Below are 20,594 nucleotides of genomic sequence, written 5' to 3' on the forward strand. Positions count from 1 at the left end.
TATATCATAGTGACCTGGTGATTTACAGTAGCCGCTGTTGGAAACCAGTACAGTTTCCCATGGCCAGTTATTTCTTCCCAAGCAAAATATTTAAGAAACTTTTATTGATACATCCTCTGTCTCACATTCCTTGTACACCCAGTGAGCAACTAGATCTTGGCCAAAAAAACTGCTTCCCAAAAATTGATGGCATTACCTCCTCTACTTATACCAATTTTCTATCTACCCCAAAGAACAGATCCACCAAGAGAAGTCCCAATTGTTTTGAGGTTTTTGGATGGCCGGGGACACTTTTAATATCCCAGAACCTTGTCTTGGATGTTAGAAGAGATCTGGCTGCTCAGAAACTCCCAAATGAGGCGGTGCAGGCCTTCTAAGGCCATAGAAAATACGGGATTCTGGAGGGGTAGATGCAGATGTAGGGCCATCAATACAGTCGTCGTGGTTCATGGTGCTACCTCAGTGAGCTTCCACTGCAGGCTGGAAAACACTTCTTGTATGAAATGAGGAGGTCGCATCTTTTGAGCCACTGTGTCCCTAGGATTGATCAAGCTGACCAGACTGGATCCTTGTTTTTCCTTATTGGTCAATGAGTGCCTCTTCCAAAGCTACAGATGATTGATAAGAACAAAGGAGTGCTCTCTGGCAAAGGGAGTGAAAGGGCACTGAAATAGTCAAGACACCTGTGCTGGGAATTCAGCAGGCTCGCTCCTCTGCAGGGTGTCTGCTTGGCCAGTTTCTCATGTCAGAGCCCTCCACAGAGAAAAGGTATCTCAACAAGAGCAGGGGGCACAAGCAAGCCACTTTGTCATGAAGCACATCTTGGTGCATAACCTCTAAAAACCCCCTGATCCCATGAATAGAATTCCAAAGCAAAGTCCCTCACAATGGCTACAAAAGCAGGGGATGAGGGCCTAAACTCAGGAAATTAGCATAGTGGCACTCTAAAACTGCTATATTTAGCACACTATATTCCCATTAAAAGAACGTGCCTACCAAGCTGGAGGTGTAGCTAGGTGGCAGAGCGCCTGCTTAGCATATGCAAGGCTCTGGGTTTAGTACCCAGCACCACCACTTAAAAAAAAAAAAAAAAAAAAGTGCCTATCAACAGACATGATGAATATTACAAGTCTCAGTCACAGAATCCTAAAACCTGCACTGTCAAACAAGCAGGCCTCACTTAAGAACACTTAGAGAGAGATTATAGAGAATCACAGCATACATGAAAGAAGTGGCTACAGATGATCTGAACTGGAGACGCGGAAATCTTACCTAAACCTGCACAGAGTTTTAAAAGTGGTAACATACCAACAACTGCTTAATCTTTTTCTCTTAAAACAGAAATGTTCACGGTTCTAACAACCAAATGCCAGTAACATCAAGTTCACTGTAGCCTCCTTCTAACAAAACGCTGAAGGTATAAAAGTGATACTACTTATCAGTATTTTTATTTTCTTAGATCACATTTTTAAAAACATTCTTGCCTATCCCTATGGATACATCTTCCTGACAGCAGCTTCATGTTAAGATGCCATGCACTGGTAAACTGTTTTCACCCCTCTGAGCCAGTGCAAGTGAAAAGACTGCAGTAATGTCCCCAAAACAGGAAGGGAAGGATGGACAGTCTGCTTTGGAATTCAGTGAGCTGGAACACCCTCAGGCAGATATAAAATATTTGGTCCTTTCTGTGTCCTTTCTAAAATCAACTGGTCATTTACCATTTGTAAGTTGAGATTTCATTTTCTAGTGTAAAAACAAAAATAAACAGGTTTTACAACAGTCCCCATATAATTAGAAGAAACATTCTGCATACTTCTAACCTATTTCATTGTCCACTAATATCCAGAAAGGTGACCTGGAATCCACTTTAAATGTTTAATAAGAGCCTGACACTGTAATACTGGCTGGACTCTTGCCACAGAGGTGGGAAGTAATGGCAGGAGCTGAGATCATTTGGTGTTCTTACAACACAGGTGAACAGAAAAATCCTCAGTCAGAAAAACTGGCTCCGAGCTATCCACACACAGGCACAACAATCTGTGATGACTTTGCTAGCTAATAAACACCAAGGAAGAGTCACCTCAGTTAAATCAAAAATACGCTGACCAATGAGGAAGAATAATACTATTCAAGTTAAACAGAACCGTTACATCCGTCAAAAGTTTTAACTCATTGTAAGCATCACAGCTGCAATGACCTACGGTACTTTGCACTCACTGGGCAACCCTGGTTACAGGACTCCATGAGCCTCCAAGTACTCTGCACTGCACACAGCCTTACCTGCAAGCAGGTGGACAGAGCTGAAGCTCTTCTCCAGTTTGCCCAGCAGTACAGTGAGAAAGCAGTCTGATGACAGAGAGGCAACATCTTGGGAGCTCTGATCATAAACTACCACCTTCTGACTGCAATCAATATCAATCTGAAATGCAAATGGGAGGCTTGTTGCAGGAAGGCAGGCAAGAAAAATAATCTTAAAAACAACCGGTTGAACAGGCTCTCATATTTATTGGTGCTGATGCAAGTAACTACTGCTTATTTTCAATTATTTGAATAAAAATGAGATATGATTAATTTATTGGACAAAGTTAGCATATACAGTTGTATAAATCAACTTTTGAAAGGCTAAACTGATGCTATGTCTATGTAGATATGCTCAGAACTCACTGGTTTTAAATACTTGACCCTTATAAAAGGGTGAAGTTCATAAACAAAATACATACTATGTAAAATAAACAAAACTTAACCTAAAGAAACATTTTAAAAATGGCTCCTAGTAACAATAAATGCACTGTTTATTAAAGTTAAATGATGAGCTTGTTTTTATTCATGGAGAAAAGATACAGCCTTCCCTAACAAAGAAGATTTCAGTATCCTAGGAGTAATTTCCTTGAAGGTAATATCCTTATGTCATGACCATATTATCACATGTAACTGTGACCAGATATGAAAAGCATATCTAATAATTAGTTCCTACTTACTTTCCAAAGTGGATTTGTAGAAAATACAGAATAATGTTTAAATTGAGAAAGCAATTTTAGCAAGCCATTAATAGGGAAACAGCTTGTGCCCAAAATAAAACACGTTATTAACCTTTCAGTGTAATTCACAATAGTCTATAATGTACAATCAGTAAATTATTTTGAGGTACTACAAGGTACCAAAATCTAAAAAGCAACCAAAACTTCTCAAATTACTTTCTCCACTTAAAAATATTTCTCCATTTACCTTAAAAATGCAAAAAAAGAAAGGAAAGCATTTACCTTATGTTTTGCTGAATGCTGGATAAGTTCTGTAATTAACACTTTGTCCTGCTGCAACCTCCGCTTCATAAGCTTGGAGCAGTTGATATTAATGGCTTCTAAAATGTGGGATGTATTGTATTCCACAAATGGCCGGCTATCAATTAGCAGCACTTTTTCTGTTCCACTTTCCAGCAGAGCTACCAACCGCTCAGTAACAATTTGAGTTCCAATCATCTCATGGGCCATGACAACAATAAGTCCTCTTTTTCCACCTCCTCTTTTAATTTGCCACGATGATGTAATGGTGGTGTGCTCAAAGGCTCAGCCACTCCATTGTACTAAAAATGTATGAGGTCAGGCTGGTGGTGACTGGCAAAAGGAGAGTTAAACCCATTTTCAGCAAGAGCCCTCCAACTGAATGTCTCTTTCTCTTCCTCGTTGACGTGCTCTTGCAAAGGACTCCTTCCACAAAGCAGCCCCTCACATTCGATTCATAGAGAGATGACTGGAATAACCATCCCACAACAAAAGATGCTTTGGGGTAGCCAGTGCATTACATCATTCTTTACCTTTGCTCCCTCGCTCCAACAGCTTTACACTGGACTGACAGCCTACACGAAGAGAGAAAGACAGAAAACAAAACACAGGGTCAGAAAAAGAAGAAAGAGCATCGGATTAGAGAGTGTATGATTCATAATATTTACTCCATTAATCTGATTCCACACTTGAAGCACTGTTTCATTTGGACAAACAAAAGGGACAAGTAGGTATGGCTTCAGAAAAAAATACACCAGCGATAATTCAGTCGTACCTCAAATGACAAAAACTTCAAGAAAATAAAACATATTCATGAATGATAATCACCTGGGGCCAGAACTACACAACTCGTATGAAATTAGAAGGGCTATACCAAGCAGCTTGAAGAATTACTCCAAATGCTTTTCCACTTTAAATTCTTGAAAACAGTACAGAGAACAACAGCAAAGGGTGATTTCAACAATCTCACATTATCAGGACCAAGAAAAAAAATAATAAAGCCCAAACCAAAAACCCCATAGTTGCCTGAGAATTACCGTGTTACTGCATTACTGAGTGCATACATGTAGACACAAACACCAGCGTGCAAACAATAGCCTCTAGAGAATAGGCAGGAAAACAGGTTGTATAAATTTCAGCTGCCTTTTGAAGAAAAGGATGGACAAAAATGGCTGATATGCTTGTCACAGCACCTACGGAACTGTTGGGGCATGTGATGTACCTAGCTCCACAAGAGGCATGTCGGGGCTCTGATTTTGGCCTGTTTCCTTCCCATGCCCATTCTGCGCACTCTGAATTCCTCAATCTGTCACAGTCTTACCCTTTACTTTCTTGCACCCTATTCTCAGAAGGACCACTGACTCCCAGCCTTAGAAAATTTTACCCATTAGCCTAGGACTTTAAATCAGCCACCCCCATATACAAAGCCCTTAAAACTGGATCCAGCGTCTCCTTGTTCCTATCAAACTTCTATAGTCAACTTTTTCCGCATTAACACTAACTGGAGTTTGGTGCCCATAATTTGGACATGACCCTGACCTTCAATATTCTCAGATTCCTATCTCCCCTGGTACAGCCTTCTTATACAAAATCCTGTGCTGTACTACATAAAACTTGATGTCTATGGTCAGCATTCAACTTTCAAACAGTAAACCTTCTGATGGCAAAGACTTTATATTTCTTATGCTCACTGTGCTTTGCATATAAGATTCTCTAATTATAATGACAATAAGAAAAATCTTCCTTGTCCCCAAAACAATTTAAGATTTCAAATCAATATTTCATTAACTGATTTCAGATCGGGATGGCAAAATCTTCAAACATCTTTCCCATTCTCCCTAATTTTATACTTACAAATTCAAGACTGAAACACAGAGAAGGATCAGGATATAAAAGAAGTTGTGCTGCCATTCATGGAGTATATAACTTTGAGTAAAGCACATAATCCCTGTAAGCCAGTTTCTTCATCTATGTGATGCAGATATGCGTGACCCTGTTCCCTCATACACCTTTGTTCTGAGGACAAAATTATGACATTTATCTGAAATTCATAACTAAGGAAACAACCACACATCACACAGAGAAAGGAGGGAAATGTTGTAAAGACGCCCTGGTGAACAAAGCTGGCTTACATCTAGAATCTAAAAGGCATCATGGGCAGACAAAAGCACAAGTAATTCGGCCCTCCTATGTCCCATTGCAACTTTCCTCACAGAACCTGACACACCAAGTTAGAAGGTACCTGAGAAATCTCATCTACCTATTTTACAAAACAGCTGCACTTAATACAGTCCATGTCCATTTCTTGTCTTCTGAGAAGCAAGCTTCATTATATTTATTTATTTATTTATTTATTTTTTGGTTTTTGGTTTTTCTCTGGTACCAGGAACCGAACTCACGACCTTGCGCTTGCCAGGCAGGCGCTTTTGCCGCTGAGCTAAATCCCCAGCCCCAAGCTTCATTATATTTAGTACAGCTTTATGTCACTAAGATACTAAAGTCATCTCTTCAACAGAGGAAGTAGAGCACTGACCCAGGCTATAGCCCTGAATGTAAGGTCCTGGGCTCAGGCTGTTTGACTCCCAAACCAGGGCTTCTACGACTGGGTTACCCAGTTCTCCCTAAGTCCCTATTCCCATAATGGAGCTGACTGGGAAAGAATAACACGACTTGTCCACAAGGTGCCCAAGGGGCACAGAAAGAGGAAACCAGAGAACAAGAGTGAGTTGATTCCAACAATGACGCTGGGACTCTGAGTCTCATTGGCTCCTCTCAGTGATACAATCGGGATGGGACAAAGCAGTGATCTGGGTTAGCAGATCAAGGGACAAAAGGAATGGGAAGACAGCAAACATGCAAAAGTTGAATTAAAAAAAAAGTTGAATTTGTAAACTCTCATCCTCACTTCCCGTCAGCAAACAGATCTACAGAGCAGAAAATGATATCCTTACCAGACAGAGAGCTAGAGCTAGCAGCTACGGACAGAAAAAGACCCTTTCCATGACCAAGAAAGGGTCTGGTCGAAGCGACTCTAATAGGAGGATGTAATTGAACCGAAGCAGGGAAGGTCAAGTGTGGATGAAGTTACATGCTCTCTGCGCTGTGTGGGGCCAGCTGGAGCCCTCCTGCACACTTTTATGCCCAAAGTCTGACTCTCCCTAGTCCTAAAATGAACACGAGAGAGGCAGAGCCTGGCAAGGGGCTGTGGAGCATGAGGTAACAATGGCCTCAACCTCATTCATTCACAGCTAGAGAATTTTGGCTCAATCCCTATTCTCGGCTACAACTTTAACTTTAAAAATGTGTCTTCATTCACTGTTCATTTTGAAGAATGTCAATAACCTCCAATCAGGGATATGTCTGTGACGACTTTGCTTTTAAAATCTTTTCCATCAGTTAGGATTTAAAAGATGACCAGAATATTTATTTTGTTTGCAAAACCACCAAGGTAATCTTACCCAAAATTTCTATAAGAATTAGTCAAAAGGAATAAAAATTCTTAGACTGAATTACAAGAACCCAAATGCACATTACAAAATCCAGGGCACACGAGGTGTGGTGGTGCATGCCTGTAATCCTTACACTCAGGAAGCTGAGGCAGGAGGACCGTTGTGAGTTCGAGACCAGCATGGGCTACAAAGTGAGCTTAAGGCCAGTCTGAACTGCATAGCAAGACCCTGCCTCAAAAAGACAAAAAAATCCAGAGCAGAGCCAGAAGCACTCGTGCATAGTTGTAATGCCAGTTATTCAGTAGCCTGCAGGCAGAGATCACAAATTTGAGACAGATTAGCAAGATCCTGTCTCAAAAAAAAGGGTAAGGATGTAGCTTAGTGGTAGAGTACTTGCCTAGCATGCATGAGGCCCTGAGATCGAGTCTCAGTTGTGAAAAAATCCACAACAGATCAACTTTGCTACTATTTACTCTGCCAACTTTTAAAGCTTTAATTTATTGCCATTATAATAGATAATATATTCACATAGTTAACAGCCTCAAACATGTATATAATACAAACAGGTGTAGTTTTTAAGTTCATTATACTTAGATGAAGGTGTGAGAAATTGCTGTTTTTAGTGGCACATGCCTGTAATTCCAGCACTCAGGAGGCTGAGGCAGGAGGATCACCATGAGTTTGAGGCCAGCCTGGGCTACACGGTAAGTTCACCCAGGCTGAACATAGCAAGATCCTCTCTCTCACACTCACTCATACACATACACACACACACACACACACACACACACACACGCCAAAATAACAAGCCCCCAAAACATATTTAAATGAAAAATAAATATATTGACAATCCTCTTAACCTTGTCCTTTATCTGCCCAAGTTTCAACCTTGTCCTCTAATTGGTAACAGCTTCTTTTGATCTCTTCTAGAGAATTTTTTTAATGAATAGAAACTAAAACACAAATAGACAGACCTTCCCTTCTCTTTATTCAAATGATTACACAGTATACACAGTTTTTGTATCTTGGCCTTTCACTTATAATACTTGAAGTTTTATTTTCTTCAACATTTACTTAGAAAGTAAACCAATCCACGTATCCGTGGGTCTTTTTCCCTTCTGGAAATCTGAATAAAGCATGGAGAAATACAATAAAAGACAATTCCTCCATCCCCGCAGAATTACATCTGTTCAATCAGCTGTTTCCTGAGGCACCTAAAAGCTAAAAAGTACTTCCATAATAGTGAGCTCAAACAATTAGCAAAGTATTGTCATCCCAATGAGTATTCACCGTAACTACTCTGACTCCAAAAAAAAGTTAAAATGTGACAGTCTACCTTCATAGCACTATGAAAATTTTCTCTCAGAGGTCATCTCGAATCACTAAAGCAGTATTTATCATATTGAAGAGAGTAACTTTAACCAGGGGTACTGAACAAATAATTTCAAAGTATCCCACAGTCCGAAATAAAAGATCAAGAAGATTTTATATTTTATTTACTTAGGGATAAAGATAGGCTGAGGCAACATTTTAGTGTGACAAAATTACTATACAAATCAGAGGGGGAAAAACAGACACGTCTATAAAGGAATGCCATTTCTGGTACACTTTCAATTTCAGAAATTATTTATGCTTCATATTTTATAACACTTAATATTAGCATAAGCTTTTAAGAACTTTCTCCCTTGATACAATTTTTTGAAGTTTTTTGTGTTTTACATGTCATTTATTTTTATGTTTTAGATTTCACTTCCCTAAAGCCAGGTATCTATGACTTTATAGTGGAAATCATTAGAATTTACTGAAATTCACTCTGTATCCAAGTTTGCAAAACTGTATCAATGAACACACTACTCAGTTATGTTTGACTTAAATCTAATGATAACAAGTGAGGCCTCTTTTAACTTAAAAAAAATATAAAATTTGACTATAAAAGAACCAATTATTTACCAGAAATAAGCTAAGAGGGAGGTTTATTTTCCTCAGTACTTTTAGCCTTCATAGTTAGTGCTTAAGCAGAATTTTTAAAAAAGTTTTAAGTAATTCTATTAAACATCTTCCTCTTCTCCAATGTGGCATTTTTCCCTTCAACTTCCCAAACTGGATTCTAGGTCAGTCATACAGACACTGGATCTATTCCACTAAAAATGGGGGCGGGGTGCCCTCTTTCCCTTCCACCCAAAGATTTTGCCAAGAACAACAGCTGATCTGCTCCTAGGCACTGCTGCCCTAAACCATCCACTCCCAAGGTCTGCAGCAGGTAGGGTAAGGGATGAGTTCCATAAACATTTCCAATGCTAGTCTGAAAGAAAAGTGGAGTCCTCGAGGAGGCAGAGGCTCCAACTCAGACAGGTACGCTTCCATTTCAAACATTTCCTTTTACAAAGAGAAAATCTCAGGGGAAGGAACAGGATTCTGTGGTTATGGGGTGCTTCAAAGCCCTGTTCTGCGAGGAGAGGGATTTAGCTTTATTTGGTTGGGACAGAGCTCAAGTTCAAATTCTCAGAGTTTGTGGAAAGGATAATCAGGTGAGAAGTTGACTTTTATTAAACTACAAGCCTGACTTAAATTTTTTCCTTCCAATAAAATTGAAAAAATAGGCAACAAAATATACCAACCACCCTTTCAGCAAAACCCTAAACACAGACCTCCAACAACAGAGAAAAAAAATCTAAAAGGAAAAAAGGGGGCTGGGCATGTAGCTCAGCGGTGCAGCACCTGCCTGGCAAGCACAAGGCCCTGAGTTCGAATCCCAGTACCAAAAAAATAAAAATAAAAAATAAAAAAGGAGCCTATACTGTCCAGAAGCAAGTAAGAACATCTTAGGCTTTGGCCATCTTAATTCTACAACGATAAAAGAAACTTTACCTCGGAGAAAGAGAGAGGAAGGGAGGGAGGAAACTGGTAACAATTCAGGTCTGATACTTGGTAAATACACTTCATTAGAGGAAAATAAAGAGCACCTTCATCAAAAGTCATGATAGCTATGAATATAATACGCTTTGTCTATTACTGTCTTGACCATATTTTCTTACCCAAAACTTGGGACACATTCCGACAAGTGACAGCAATAGCAGAATAGACTGCCTGAAGCAAAACTGTCTAATGGTCTGAGACACGGCCCCAGCCACCTCTCACTGACAGGCAGCACTGTGTGGAAGGCCCCTACTCTAATCAGAAGCTCAGGCTACGTACGCAGACCTGAAGGACCCACAAATGAAGGCTGGACTAACAGCCAGCCCCCAAAGAGTGACTACAATGTAATGCCTTTGCTGTTAAACACAAGCCCAAGCAGAGGCCAGATCCGTGAGAAGTTGCTATCAAGTCTCTGCTAGCCAAGAGCACAGCACTCTTGGTGTTGGCCTAACTAGAGCACAGTCTTCCTTCTTAGCAAGTTTCCCTGTTTCCTGTTGTCGCCTATTTCACCAGCTTCCCCTCTGCTGATCCAGTGAAGCTTTCCTCCTCCTTCCCTGCCTGCGGTCCCCTTTCCCTCCACCACTCATCCGTCCATCTCACACACACTCCTCCTGCACCCGACACGTCCGCTCTCACCTGTCCTCCTCGCGCCCTGCCTAAACACCAGAGACCCTTTGGCTGACCAGGGGAGGGGCGGGGATGGAGGTGGTCTGCAGGGAGTGAGAGTAAAGGATCCCTGGATGGAGCACTAAGAAATGTGCCCAGAATTAGATAATCTGAGAAGTGAGGAAAAAATATCTTAGAAGGATAAAAAGTAGGCTAGAGATAGAAGAGAGTCAGCTGGGGACTAATTTGTATATCCTGGTTTTCAAGAGCATCTGCAGACCTCCTGTAACTCATTCAGTCAGTTAACAAGCAGTCAGTGGGCACTAGTATGTGCCAGGTACTGCTAGGAAAATGAGGCAATGGATGGCAATTATTAATTATAATGATAAATTCACAGCTGGGTTATAAATTGAGCAAGCAGCGAAACATTCTTGCCTTTCTAGAGCTTCTATTTTAACAATGGGATCCTATATTAGCTTTCTATCACTATAATAAAATATATGAGACAATTAACTTATAAAGAAAAAGGTTTCTTTCAGCTTACAGTTTCAGAGATTTCTGTACAGAGTGGGGTCCACTGCTTTGGGTCCCAGACAGACCAAGAATGTGTGGCAGAGTAAACTGCTCACATCCTGATTCCAGAAGCAAGACAGAGGGGAAAGGCTAGGGTCCCATGCCCCGATCAAGGGCACACTGACAATGACCTAAGGGGCTTCCTCACCTCCTGGACTCCACCATCACCGGGTCACCACCCTGGAGACCAAGACTTTTAACACATGGACCTTTGGGAGGCATTCAAAATGTAAACAGCAGGGGCACACAGTAGAGTACATAAAAAATAATTAGTGTGATAGATGCTATGGAGAAAAAATCATCTCAGCATTCTGGAGGCTGAAGCAGGAAGATCTTGGGTTCCAGGCCAACCCAGGTAACTTAGCCATTCAGCAACTTAATGAGGCTCTGTCTCAAAATAAAAGGGGAAAAAATGATATTGTCTTTGTCTTTAAGTCAGAAGGACTTAAAGTTCTTAATACAAGGAATTTATTGTATTTGACAGCCTGGTAATAGTAATGTATATTTATAATCTTTATCTATATATAACACCTTGAGCCCACCTCACATCCACAACAACAAAATTCTACTATCTGAAAGATATGCTGTACTTCCCTGATAAATTACTAAAGGTACTTAATCCAGGGTAAATCTGGACAATCCAGAACACATTCTAATGGGACAGAGATTATAATTAATTTTTCCAGAGGATCAGAGGTCTCTAGGAGAAGCAATGGAATGCAGTTACTAATGAACCACAGCAAGCCCCCCATCTCTGAAGATAATATTCCAATTTTGTTGCGGGGGGGGGGGGGAGTCCCAGGAATCAAACTCATGACCTTGTGCTTGCCAGGCAGGTACTTGTGCCGCTGAGCTATATCCCCATCCCAATATTCCAAAATTTTATCTATTTTAAAGCTCCTAAAATAAGCAAAAACAGAATCCCAACTATATTCTCCTAAAGATAATTTCACAATGGCTTACAAAGATAATTTCAAAATGACTTCCAGGAAACGTTCTCCGTTGAAACACACATAAAAATACTAGAAAAGACCTACATTTGCAAGAAGTCTGGTTGAGTGACTTATAAATTATGATAAATCCTATAATACAGTATCATGCAACAGTCAAAAAAGATGGTTGTCTACTAATGTCTTGAAAGTGTGTTTCTTGATAATTAAGGATGGTTAAGACATATTGAAAATAAAGTTAAGTCACAGAACAGTAAAGTAGAACTTCCAACACCTCCATATGTACACACACACATGAACACACAGGACGAAGACTGTATTATATAAGGACTACAATTTTACTTAGGCAATTAAAAGTAATTACTACATTCTTTTCCATTATCTTGGAAAGCATGAAAATTTTTAGTAACAAGCATGACATATACACAGACTAGGTACTAATACCAGGTCCTGATTTTTTTGCTGTTGTTTTCATTTTCCTTTGTTTGTTGTACTGGAGTCTGAATCTAGGGTCTTGGAACTGAGCCACATTCCCAGGTCCCTTCTTCCTTTTTTGAGACAGGCTCTTACTAAGTCACTAAACTGCCCAGACAGGGCTTAAATTTGGCAATCCTCCTTCCTCAGCTTCCCAGAGTACTGGGATTACAGGCATATACCACATGTAGCTGCTGCTGCACTTATCGAGATTGTTAATAAAAGTTTGGTACACGCAGTGTAAGATGAACAAACACAGTATGTGGACATTTACAGTTGTGATAGTTGAGTTACTACCTTACAAAAAACCCAAAGACTTTAGGGCTCAGTGCTACAGAACTTATCTAGCATGCACAGGGCCATGGGTTCTATCCCCAGCACCACGAAAATTAAATTTTACTTATTTATTTTTAATTTTTGGTTGAGCTAAGGATTGAACCCAGGGCCATGCACAGGCTAAGCACACACTCTATTACTAAACTACATGCCCCAGGCCCCCCCACCAAAATAAAGTTTAAATCACATACTAGTGACTATAAACCTGGAATTTAAAACAGGTCAGTTGGGGTATAACTCCTAACACAAAAATCCATATCCAAAGGATTTATAGCTAATATTTTTCCTTAATATATCCCTATTCTTAAGGATGTGTTTCAATTGATGAAATCTCCAAAATAAACTGTCTTGAAGCATCACACAGGCGACACGGTGTGATTTTCATTTCTCACAGGCAAAGTGAAGTTCCTCTAACGAGGTGTATGCCACAGCTTAAGTCACTCTCCTCAGCTCCCAAGCAGACAGCACAGGGCTTGAACACATTCCAGGCGTGGCCTTCAAGCCCAGACCACACCTGCTTCCAAGGCCCTGGGGCTAAAAATAACTCTGGGGCCTCAAAAATGGGACTCCTGCCAGACCCAGGGGTAGCTGCAGGCCCCTTGCTCAGCTCCACTGACAGTGCAAGCAGGAGCCACAGAACCCTCCAGTCCCACGAAGGACGACCACAGACTTCCTCCTCCCCGCCTCCTTGTGCCAATTACTCACAACCCAGACCTGCTGGGTTTCTCTGCTCCTCGGGACCAAAACTACTCCTAGGAATTTGGAAACAAGTAAGGTTTTATGATATATTTTTTTTTCTTTTTCTTTTTTGAACAGAAACAAATTGTTGACAAGGACTCAGGAGACCTTGTTCCTAACCTCAGCTCCTATACAAAAAATGCTAAAGTGGTATATGTGTGTCACCTGACATCCCCAAACCTGCATTTTCACAACCTGTAAAGTGAGGAATTCCATGATCACTAAGGCCCAAGGATTATGTCACTAAGAACATAAGACATCGCCGTAAGTGTATCTTAGGTCTTAGTAAACTGCGCCATTACAGGGAAAGCACCAGGGCTGAGCTGATCAATAAGCAGTTAGTTATGTGACGGTGTTACAGTTTACAAGGAAACTTCCAGATAATTCCTGTTATGGCGGGGGATATCTCAGGCTTGCTCAGAAAACGACCTGCACATCTCTGTCAGCCCCACAACACGCAGAGCCCCTTCTGGGGCACATTACTCCGCCAGGCACAAAAGAAAGAAGGGGAGGCCAGGTGGCAGGTGAAGGGTAGCCGGAGCATCAGAGCTCACTGCTCTGGGACACCAGCCCGTGCTGCTTGAGCCACTGTACCTGTCTTCACACCTCCCCTCTGGAACCCTGAGATTCCATGGAGTCAGGAAGCTGAAGCACAGAATCACAGGACAGCGAGGAGACCAAAGGCAGTGCCGCCCAAGATGGGAGTGTGCGTGTTCTCTGCCCTCATTCTTGGTTACTTTTTTTGACTTTGTCCCTTTTCTGTTTATCTTTTCTCCAAAATCTTGCTCTATCACATCTTTTAACTTCAGGTTCTGTGCCCCTCAGAAATAAAGTTAGTGGAGCATGGTGGTGCATGCCTATAATTCCAGCACTCAGGAAGCTGAGGCAGGAGGACTGCTGTGAGTTTGAGGCCTGCACTACACAGTGAGTTCAATGCCAGCCTAAACTACACAGCCAGACTGACTCTGTCTTTAAAAAAAATCAGAATACAAAATGTTAAACAATTACAAAAGTCCTATCTTAGCTCCCAGTAACTCTGTAGGCTAATTTTTAAAAAGGATTTCCCATACAATCTCAATAGCAAAATAAATAGTAATGGGTTAGGTCTCACAGAAAATGAACGCGATCAAGTTTACAATTTTTAAATAAGGGTTTCCCACAAAACACCTGCTCTACAATGAAAGTCTGAAAGGCTGGTGTTTGTTTGCTCTTGTTTTGTTTTTCCTTAGGTCATTCTGTCATCTTTGCCCAGCACAGTACTTTGCCCTCTATAAATCCTGGGGCGAGGTTCAGTCAGGCCCAGACACGCCACGTGCAACAGCGAACACCTTTCCACCCAAGTCTCCAATCCCTGCTGGAAAATACCAAGGTCTGCATTGGCTTAAGTCAGGTCATAAATCAATACAGAGTACTGTGGGGGAAAGAGGGTAGATGGCAGCTTGCTGATATGAGTAAATACCTGAAAATGATGTTTTGAACAAATAGAAAAAGATAATGAGCTAGTGGGATGCACAGTAAATAAAAAAGAAAAGCTTCCTGGAAAATGTAAGTTCCAGGGCAGTTCTGAGGGAAAACAGGAACATGAACTTTCAGAGAGAGGGGAGGGGAAAAGAGAGAGGGGAAGTAGAGGGAGGACAAGAAGACAGGAGGGGAGGCGGTAAGGGAAGGAGAGAGAAGAGAAGGCAGGGGAGGGGAAAGAAGGGGAGGGAATTCCAAAACAAGTAAATGCATGAGCAAAATAGAAAATAGCAATGACTAGCTACGGCTTGGTTTTAGTTGTGTAAGGATGAGCTCAGCATAGAATGGTGACTATAAAATCTGACGGGAAGACTGATTGACAGGAAGAGCCAAGATTGGTGACGGTCTAAATGCAAGGCCCTATGTGCGGCACAGAATATATTCTTGCGGAGCAACTGACTTCCTGATTGACAGCACCATTGAAAATAGCTGTCCAGGCCGCATTATTACATTATCCCACCACAATAACATCTGAAACCACCTCAACTCCCCATCCTTTCCCCGCTTCAGATGAGCTCATACAAAGCAAAATGAGCATTGTGTACAGGTTCAAGTTTTACAATTCACGTCACTGTTTACAACCCAGAAGAACTGAGCACAATAAAAAGATGACAGAAGGTAAAGCAGAACGTAAACAGAAGTGGACTTTGGATGCTGGCCTTATGGGTGATTTTATTTCTTGTTTGTGAAAATACAGAAAATAAAAATGTGGAGATCTGAATGTATTTTTAGGTGAGAGATCAAATTCGCCAATGTCACAGCCTCTATAGTTTCAAAAATAATAAAAGAACAGAACAGTTCACCTATGATACCCAACAAAAGACCAGAAGTATCTGCTGGGGGTAAAACTCCATTATGGTTTAATATGGCTGAAGTGGCCCAGTTTCTAATTATCAGTTTTTTAGAGGCAGATGAATCAAGAAAAGATATTTAAAGGCTGGAAGTGACAAGATACAGTTCAGGTGCTGGGTGTGGTGGCACACGCCTATAATCCAGTACTCCGGAGGCTGAGGCAGAGGATTGCTGAGCCTTCGAGGGCAACCTGGGCTACAAAGTGACTTCAAGGCCAGCCTGAACTGTATAGTGAAATCCTGCCTCAAACGGACAAAAAAAAAAAGATACAGCTCAGCGTTCCCCAGTATATAGATGCAAGTTAAATAAATACTTCCACCTACGAATTTCCCATTACTAATTTTCTATATAATACTTTGGAATTAATTCCTCCCTCTAATGTAATCATGTAAACTTCATTTAAGTAAGATAATAGAAATCAGCATTTAGGTTCCAGCCGAACAATCTATATTATATTAGACATTCCCATCCTTCTCAAGGTTGGCCCCATAGTTATTTTTTGAAAAGGGTAATATTCAACCAGAGTCAACTTCTATTCAATCATACCTTAATAATATACAACAGAAAAATCCCTAAACTAGAAAATGGTCACTCAGCTACCTCCCTTGTGCAACGGATCTAACTCGGGGACACTCACTTCAACAGATTTTGAACATCTAATATTGTACAAGGTTTTTTCTCAAGTACCTTTAGAAGATACAACTTTCTCCTATTTCACAAGAGAAATAAAATTTCTATACAGGTAAATGCAGGACTCCCTGTAATCTTGCTGCAAGAGTGAGAAGGAAAGAACTTCCAGAGGCCATGTCTAGAAGTCAAAAAGGGGAGGCGATAAATCTCTCCGAGGTGTATTTACTCTGGATGCTCTCCTACTCCAGCTCCTTAGGGTGCTACACAGTCTCTTTGTATTCACAAATAACCTCCGGGTAAGGGAAGTTTAGAGAGAGTAGGACAGGGCCAGCCAGCAGATTTCTACTAATTCTGGAGGCAACTTCCTTTTAACCCGTCCCTAAAGGCTGGCTGCTTCCTGCCAGGAACCACTTAGCACAATTCATTTTCAGGAGGCAGACAGGTTGCTGAGTCTTACAGTGGCCCTGACTTTATAAAGGGGAAAGGAGAAGGGAAGCCAGTTCACCTCCTCTCAGACCACAGGTACATCCAGTTCCCTTCCTGAAAACAAATACAAAGAGAAGAAAGCGGCCTGGCTTTACAACTGATCGCTGCCTGACAGAACTGCACTGCAGTTATTTCTACCCAGCAGCATCTCCTTTAAAACATAAGCAGGAAAAATAAGAGAACTATAATTAAAATTAGTCTTACTGGAAAGTCCAGTAAGATAGGCAAATGATATTAATACTCAGGAGTTCATCCAACTATACTAATTGTAGAAAGCTGGCTGTAGAGACCCATGCTTCTCAAGCATTTTAGTCTGCAAGCCACTTCAGAGTGACAAAACCATCTGGTCTGTCTCTCTAACAACTGTTTCTCTGACTACAGGGGATGCACTACAAACCCTAGAGGAAATAATGGAGAACATGGACACAAAAGGGTTGAAAACATACACACAAAAACTTGTACAAGAACGTGCACAGCAGCATTACAAATGGCCAAAAGGTCCAGCAACTAATGAATGGTTAGACAAAATGTATTTATCCATACAATGAAGTATTATTCAGCCATAAAAAGGAATGAATACTGATACCTGCTACACTATGGGTGAATCTTGAAAACAAGTAAAATATTAGTTGTCAGGGGCTGAAGGAGCAAGGAACACAATGTAACTATGTAAAGTGTATAGTTTTACAAATGAAGAAAATGTTCTGCAAACCCAGACATGGCAATTCCTGTATTCTGGGAGGCTGAGGCAGGAGGATAAGTTGTTTGAGTCCAGACTGGGAAACTCAGCAAGACTATCTCAAAATAGAAAAAAAAAAATGTAAAGGTTGGGGATGTAGGGCCTGAGGAAGGAAGGGGAAATGAGGGAGGGAGGAAAGGAGGGAGAAAAGGGGTCAGGCAGGAGGGAGGGGACAGATGGAAGGGGAAGGAAAAGAGAAAAAAAAGAAAAATACCTGGAATTAGCAGTGATGCATAATTTTGAATATACTAAAAACTACTCAATTATATATTTTAACAGTATGAATTTCATGGTTATGAATTATACATTTTTTTTTTTTTTTTTTGTCTTTTTGAGATAGGGTCTCACTATGCAGTTCAGGCTGGTTTTGTAGCCTAGGCTGGTCTCGAACTTGCAATGATCCTCCTGCCTTAGCCTTCCAAGTGCTGGATTACAGGCTTGTGACACCACAACTGGCAGGAATTATATACTTTAAAAGGTGAATTTCATGGTTGTGAACTCTGTCTCTCTGAGTCTCATTGTTGCCTAAGCTAGCCTCAAATTCTTGAGCTCAAGCAATCCTCCTGTCTCAGCCTCCCAAGTAGGCAGGACTACAGTATACCTTAAATTTTTTAAGGCTTAATGTTATAGCATATGCTATATATTTCTATATGGCTTTTGTATATACATGTTCTTTTTCTTCTTTTTAAAGCAGGTCAAAAACTATTCCAAATGCAAGAAAATTAAAAAGACAAATGATGTAGAACACTTGCCTGGCATGCATGAGGCCCTGTGCTTGATCTCGAACACTGCAAAAATAAAAAAAGATACATGACAAGCACATGCAGCACATTCGTCTCATTTGAATCCCGTATGCAACAAGTGAGAGTTTGTGTCCCCCAAAAAGGTGAAACTCTGATCCCACTGCAATGGTACTTGGAGGTGGGGCTCTGAGGGGCACTAAGACTGTGAGGGTACAGCCTCCATGAGTGGGGCCGGTGCCCTTACACAAGGTGCTTCAGAAAGCACTCACAGCCTGGTTCTGCCAGGTGAGTACACAACGAGAAGTCAGCAGTCTGCTCCACGAGAGGCCCTCACCCAATCAGACCGTATCGGCACCCTCTCTCCGATTTCCAGCCTCCAGAATTGTGAGAAGTTAATTTCTGTTATTCATAAACTACCCGGTCCATGGTAATTTGTTACAGCAGTCTTAACTTACTAAGGCTGCCCTGGAAAATAAAAGGCTTTGAAAAATATTGTTGGGTCAACTGACAGGCCTGGAAGACAAATGGAAGACGGGACCATTAAGTCAGCGGTAGGGTTACTGTGGTTGGTGACTCTGTGGGAAGGAGAACGTCCTCTTTTGGAAACCTGCTGAAGTTCTTGAGTCTATAGTATGTACAACTCACTCTCAAATGCTTGAGAAAGATGTCAGGCAGGTATATGAAGAGAGACCACTGAAAGAGCAAAGGAAGCACATGCTGCTAACAGTAGTTGCTATGCTTTTATCTCTCCTGCAATTTAAAATTACTTTGAAAACACGATAAAAAATAAAATACACAAAGATACAGAAATTCTATTTCTAATCATTTTTCTTATATAAATGTTTGTCCAAGTGTATTTGTCCAAGAATAGCCCCTCACTTCCTCCCTCCCTCTCTTCCCCTTCTTTTCCCAGTCCCTTCATACTGAGCTACAACCCAAATGTTTAAAGCTGTTTTATTTTTCTTTTTGAGAGTCTTGCTAAGTTGTCCAGGCTGGACTCAAACTTGTTATCCTCTTGCCTCAGCCTCCCAGAGCTATGTGCAATACTGCTCACTGAAGAATGTTTATAAATGTAAAAAGAAACCATTTCAGCTGGGCATGGTGGCACATGCCTGTAATCCCAGCACTCAGGAGGTTGGGGCAGGAGGGTAGCCAGGAGTTTGAGGTCAGCCTGGGCAACACAGTGAGTTCAAGGCCAGCCTACACTACATAATGTGACCCTGTCTCAAAAGCTAAAAAAAAAAATTTCAAAGACAGTAAATGATAAATTGGCTAAATATATTATTGATGTAGTATACCACATAGCTATCTAAAAATAAAAAGTCTATGTGTTGATATAGAATAATTTCCACAAGTACATCCTTTTGTAAAAGGAGAAAGAAAGGAGGACATGGGAAGAATGGTTTTATCCTTAACAATAAAAGCAATTTTATAAAAACTTAAGAAAGCTAGAAATATTTTAAACTAGGTAGGAAAGAACTGTGCTGCTATAAACACTCTTGTGTGTGTCTTTTAGTGAAGCTAAGTATACCTAAACTGGGTATCTGTGTATACTTAGGAGCACATCTGCTAGGGTAGGGGTATGGTAAGCAAAGTTTTTTTTTCCAACTTTTTGTCTTTTTGAGACAGGGTTTTGCTATGCAGTTCAGGCTGGCACTCTCAGTGATCCTCCTGCCTCAGCCTGCTGAGTGCTGGGATTACCAACATGCACCACCACACCCAGTGTAAGCACAATCTTTATGGACACCACCGAAGAGTTTTCCAAAGCAGCTGTCCACTATCAATATTTAAAAGTTCTACTTGTTCTACATCCTTGCTGACACTTAGTACTTTCAAGTTTTGAGTTTTTGTTTGGTTTTGGTTTTTTGGAGACAGGGTCTCACTATGTAGTTCAGGCTGTCCTTAAACTCTGTAGCCCAGGCTGGCCTTGAACTCCTGGTGATTTGCTTCTGCCTCCTGAGTGCTGGGATTACAGGCGTGTAGGACCTGCCTGGTTATCTTAAATTATTTATTTTGGTCATGTAGTGATAATTCACTTTGATTTAAGTCTGCATTTCTTGATGACCAGTGTGGGTGAGCCGCTTTGTTTTTTGTTAACCTTTCACATTTAGACATACAATTAACTAAGAACTTATTTTTCTATCTGATGTGAAGTAGGAGGTCAAAATTAGGTTGGTTTTTGTTGTTTTCTTCTTTCCCGTATGACTAGGTAACTGATCCAGGCTCATTTTTTAAAAGACCTTTCTTTATTTTTATTTTTATTTTTTTTTTTTTTGGTTTTTCTCCGGTACCGGGAACCGAACTCA

At 40.9% G+C, this 20,594-nt stretch overlaps 1 protein-coding gene across 4 annotated transcripts in view; it reads right to left on the reverse strand.

Annotated features, from left to right (window-relative positions):
- The window catches only part of Dusp16 (dual specificity phosphatase 16), a 76,803-nt gene that overhangs the window by 33,883 nt on the left and 22,326 nt on the right, over positions 1-20,594 (reverse strand). For all 4 annotated transcript variants that reach the window (XM_013511424.1, XM_013511423.1, XM_013511422.1 and 1 more), the window contains 2 exons: positions 3,261-3,853; positions 2,281-2,419 (listed from right to left, as the gene is read on the reverse strand). In XM_013511424.1, the coding sequence (XP_013366878.1) occupies positions 2,281-2,419; positions 3,261-3,488 (367 nt within the window). In that variant the 5' untranslated portion in view covers positions 3,489-3,853. The remainder of the gene's footprint in view (positions 1-2,280; positions 2,420-3,260; positions 3,854-20,594) is intronic.

This window comes from Chinchilla lanigera, unplaced genomic scaffold (assembly GCF_000276665.1).
Source record: "Chinchilla lanigera isolate Chin_1 unplaced genomic scaffold, ChiLan1.0 scaffold00012, whole genome shotgun sequence".
In the NCBI taxonomy this organism is placed as follows: Eukaryota; Metazoa; Chordata; class Mammalia; order Rodentia; family Chinchillidae; genus Chinchilla; species Chinchilla lanigera.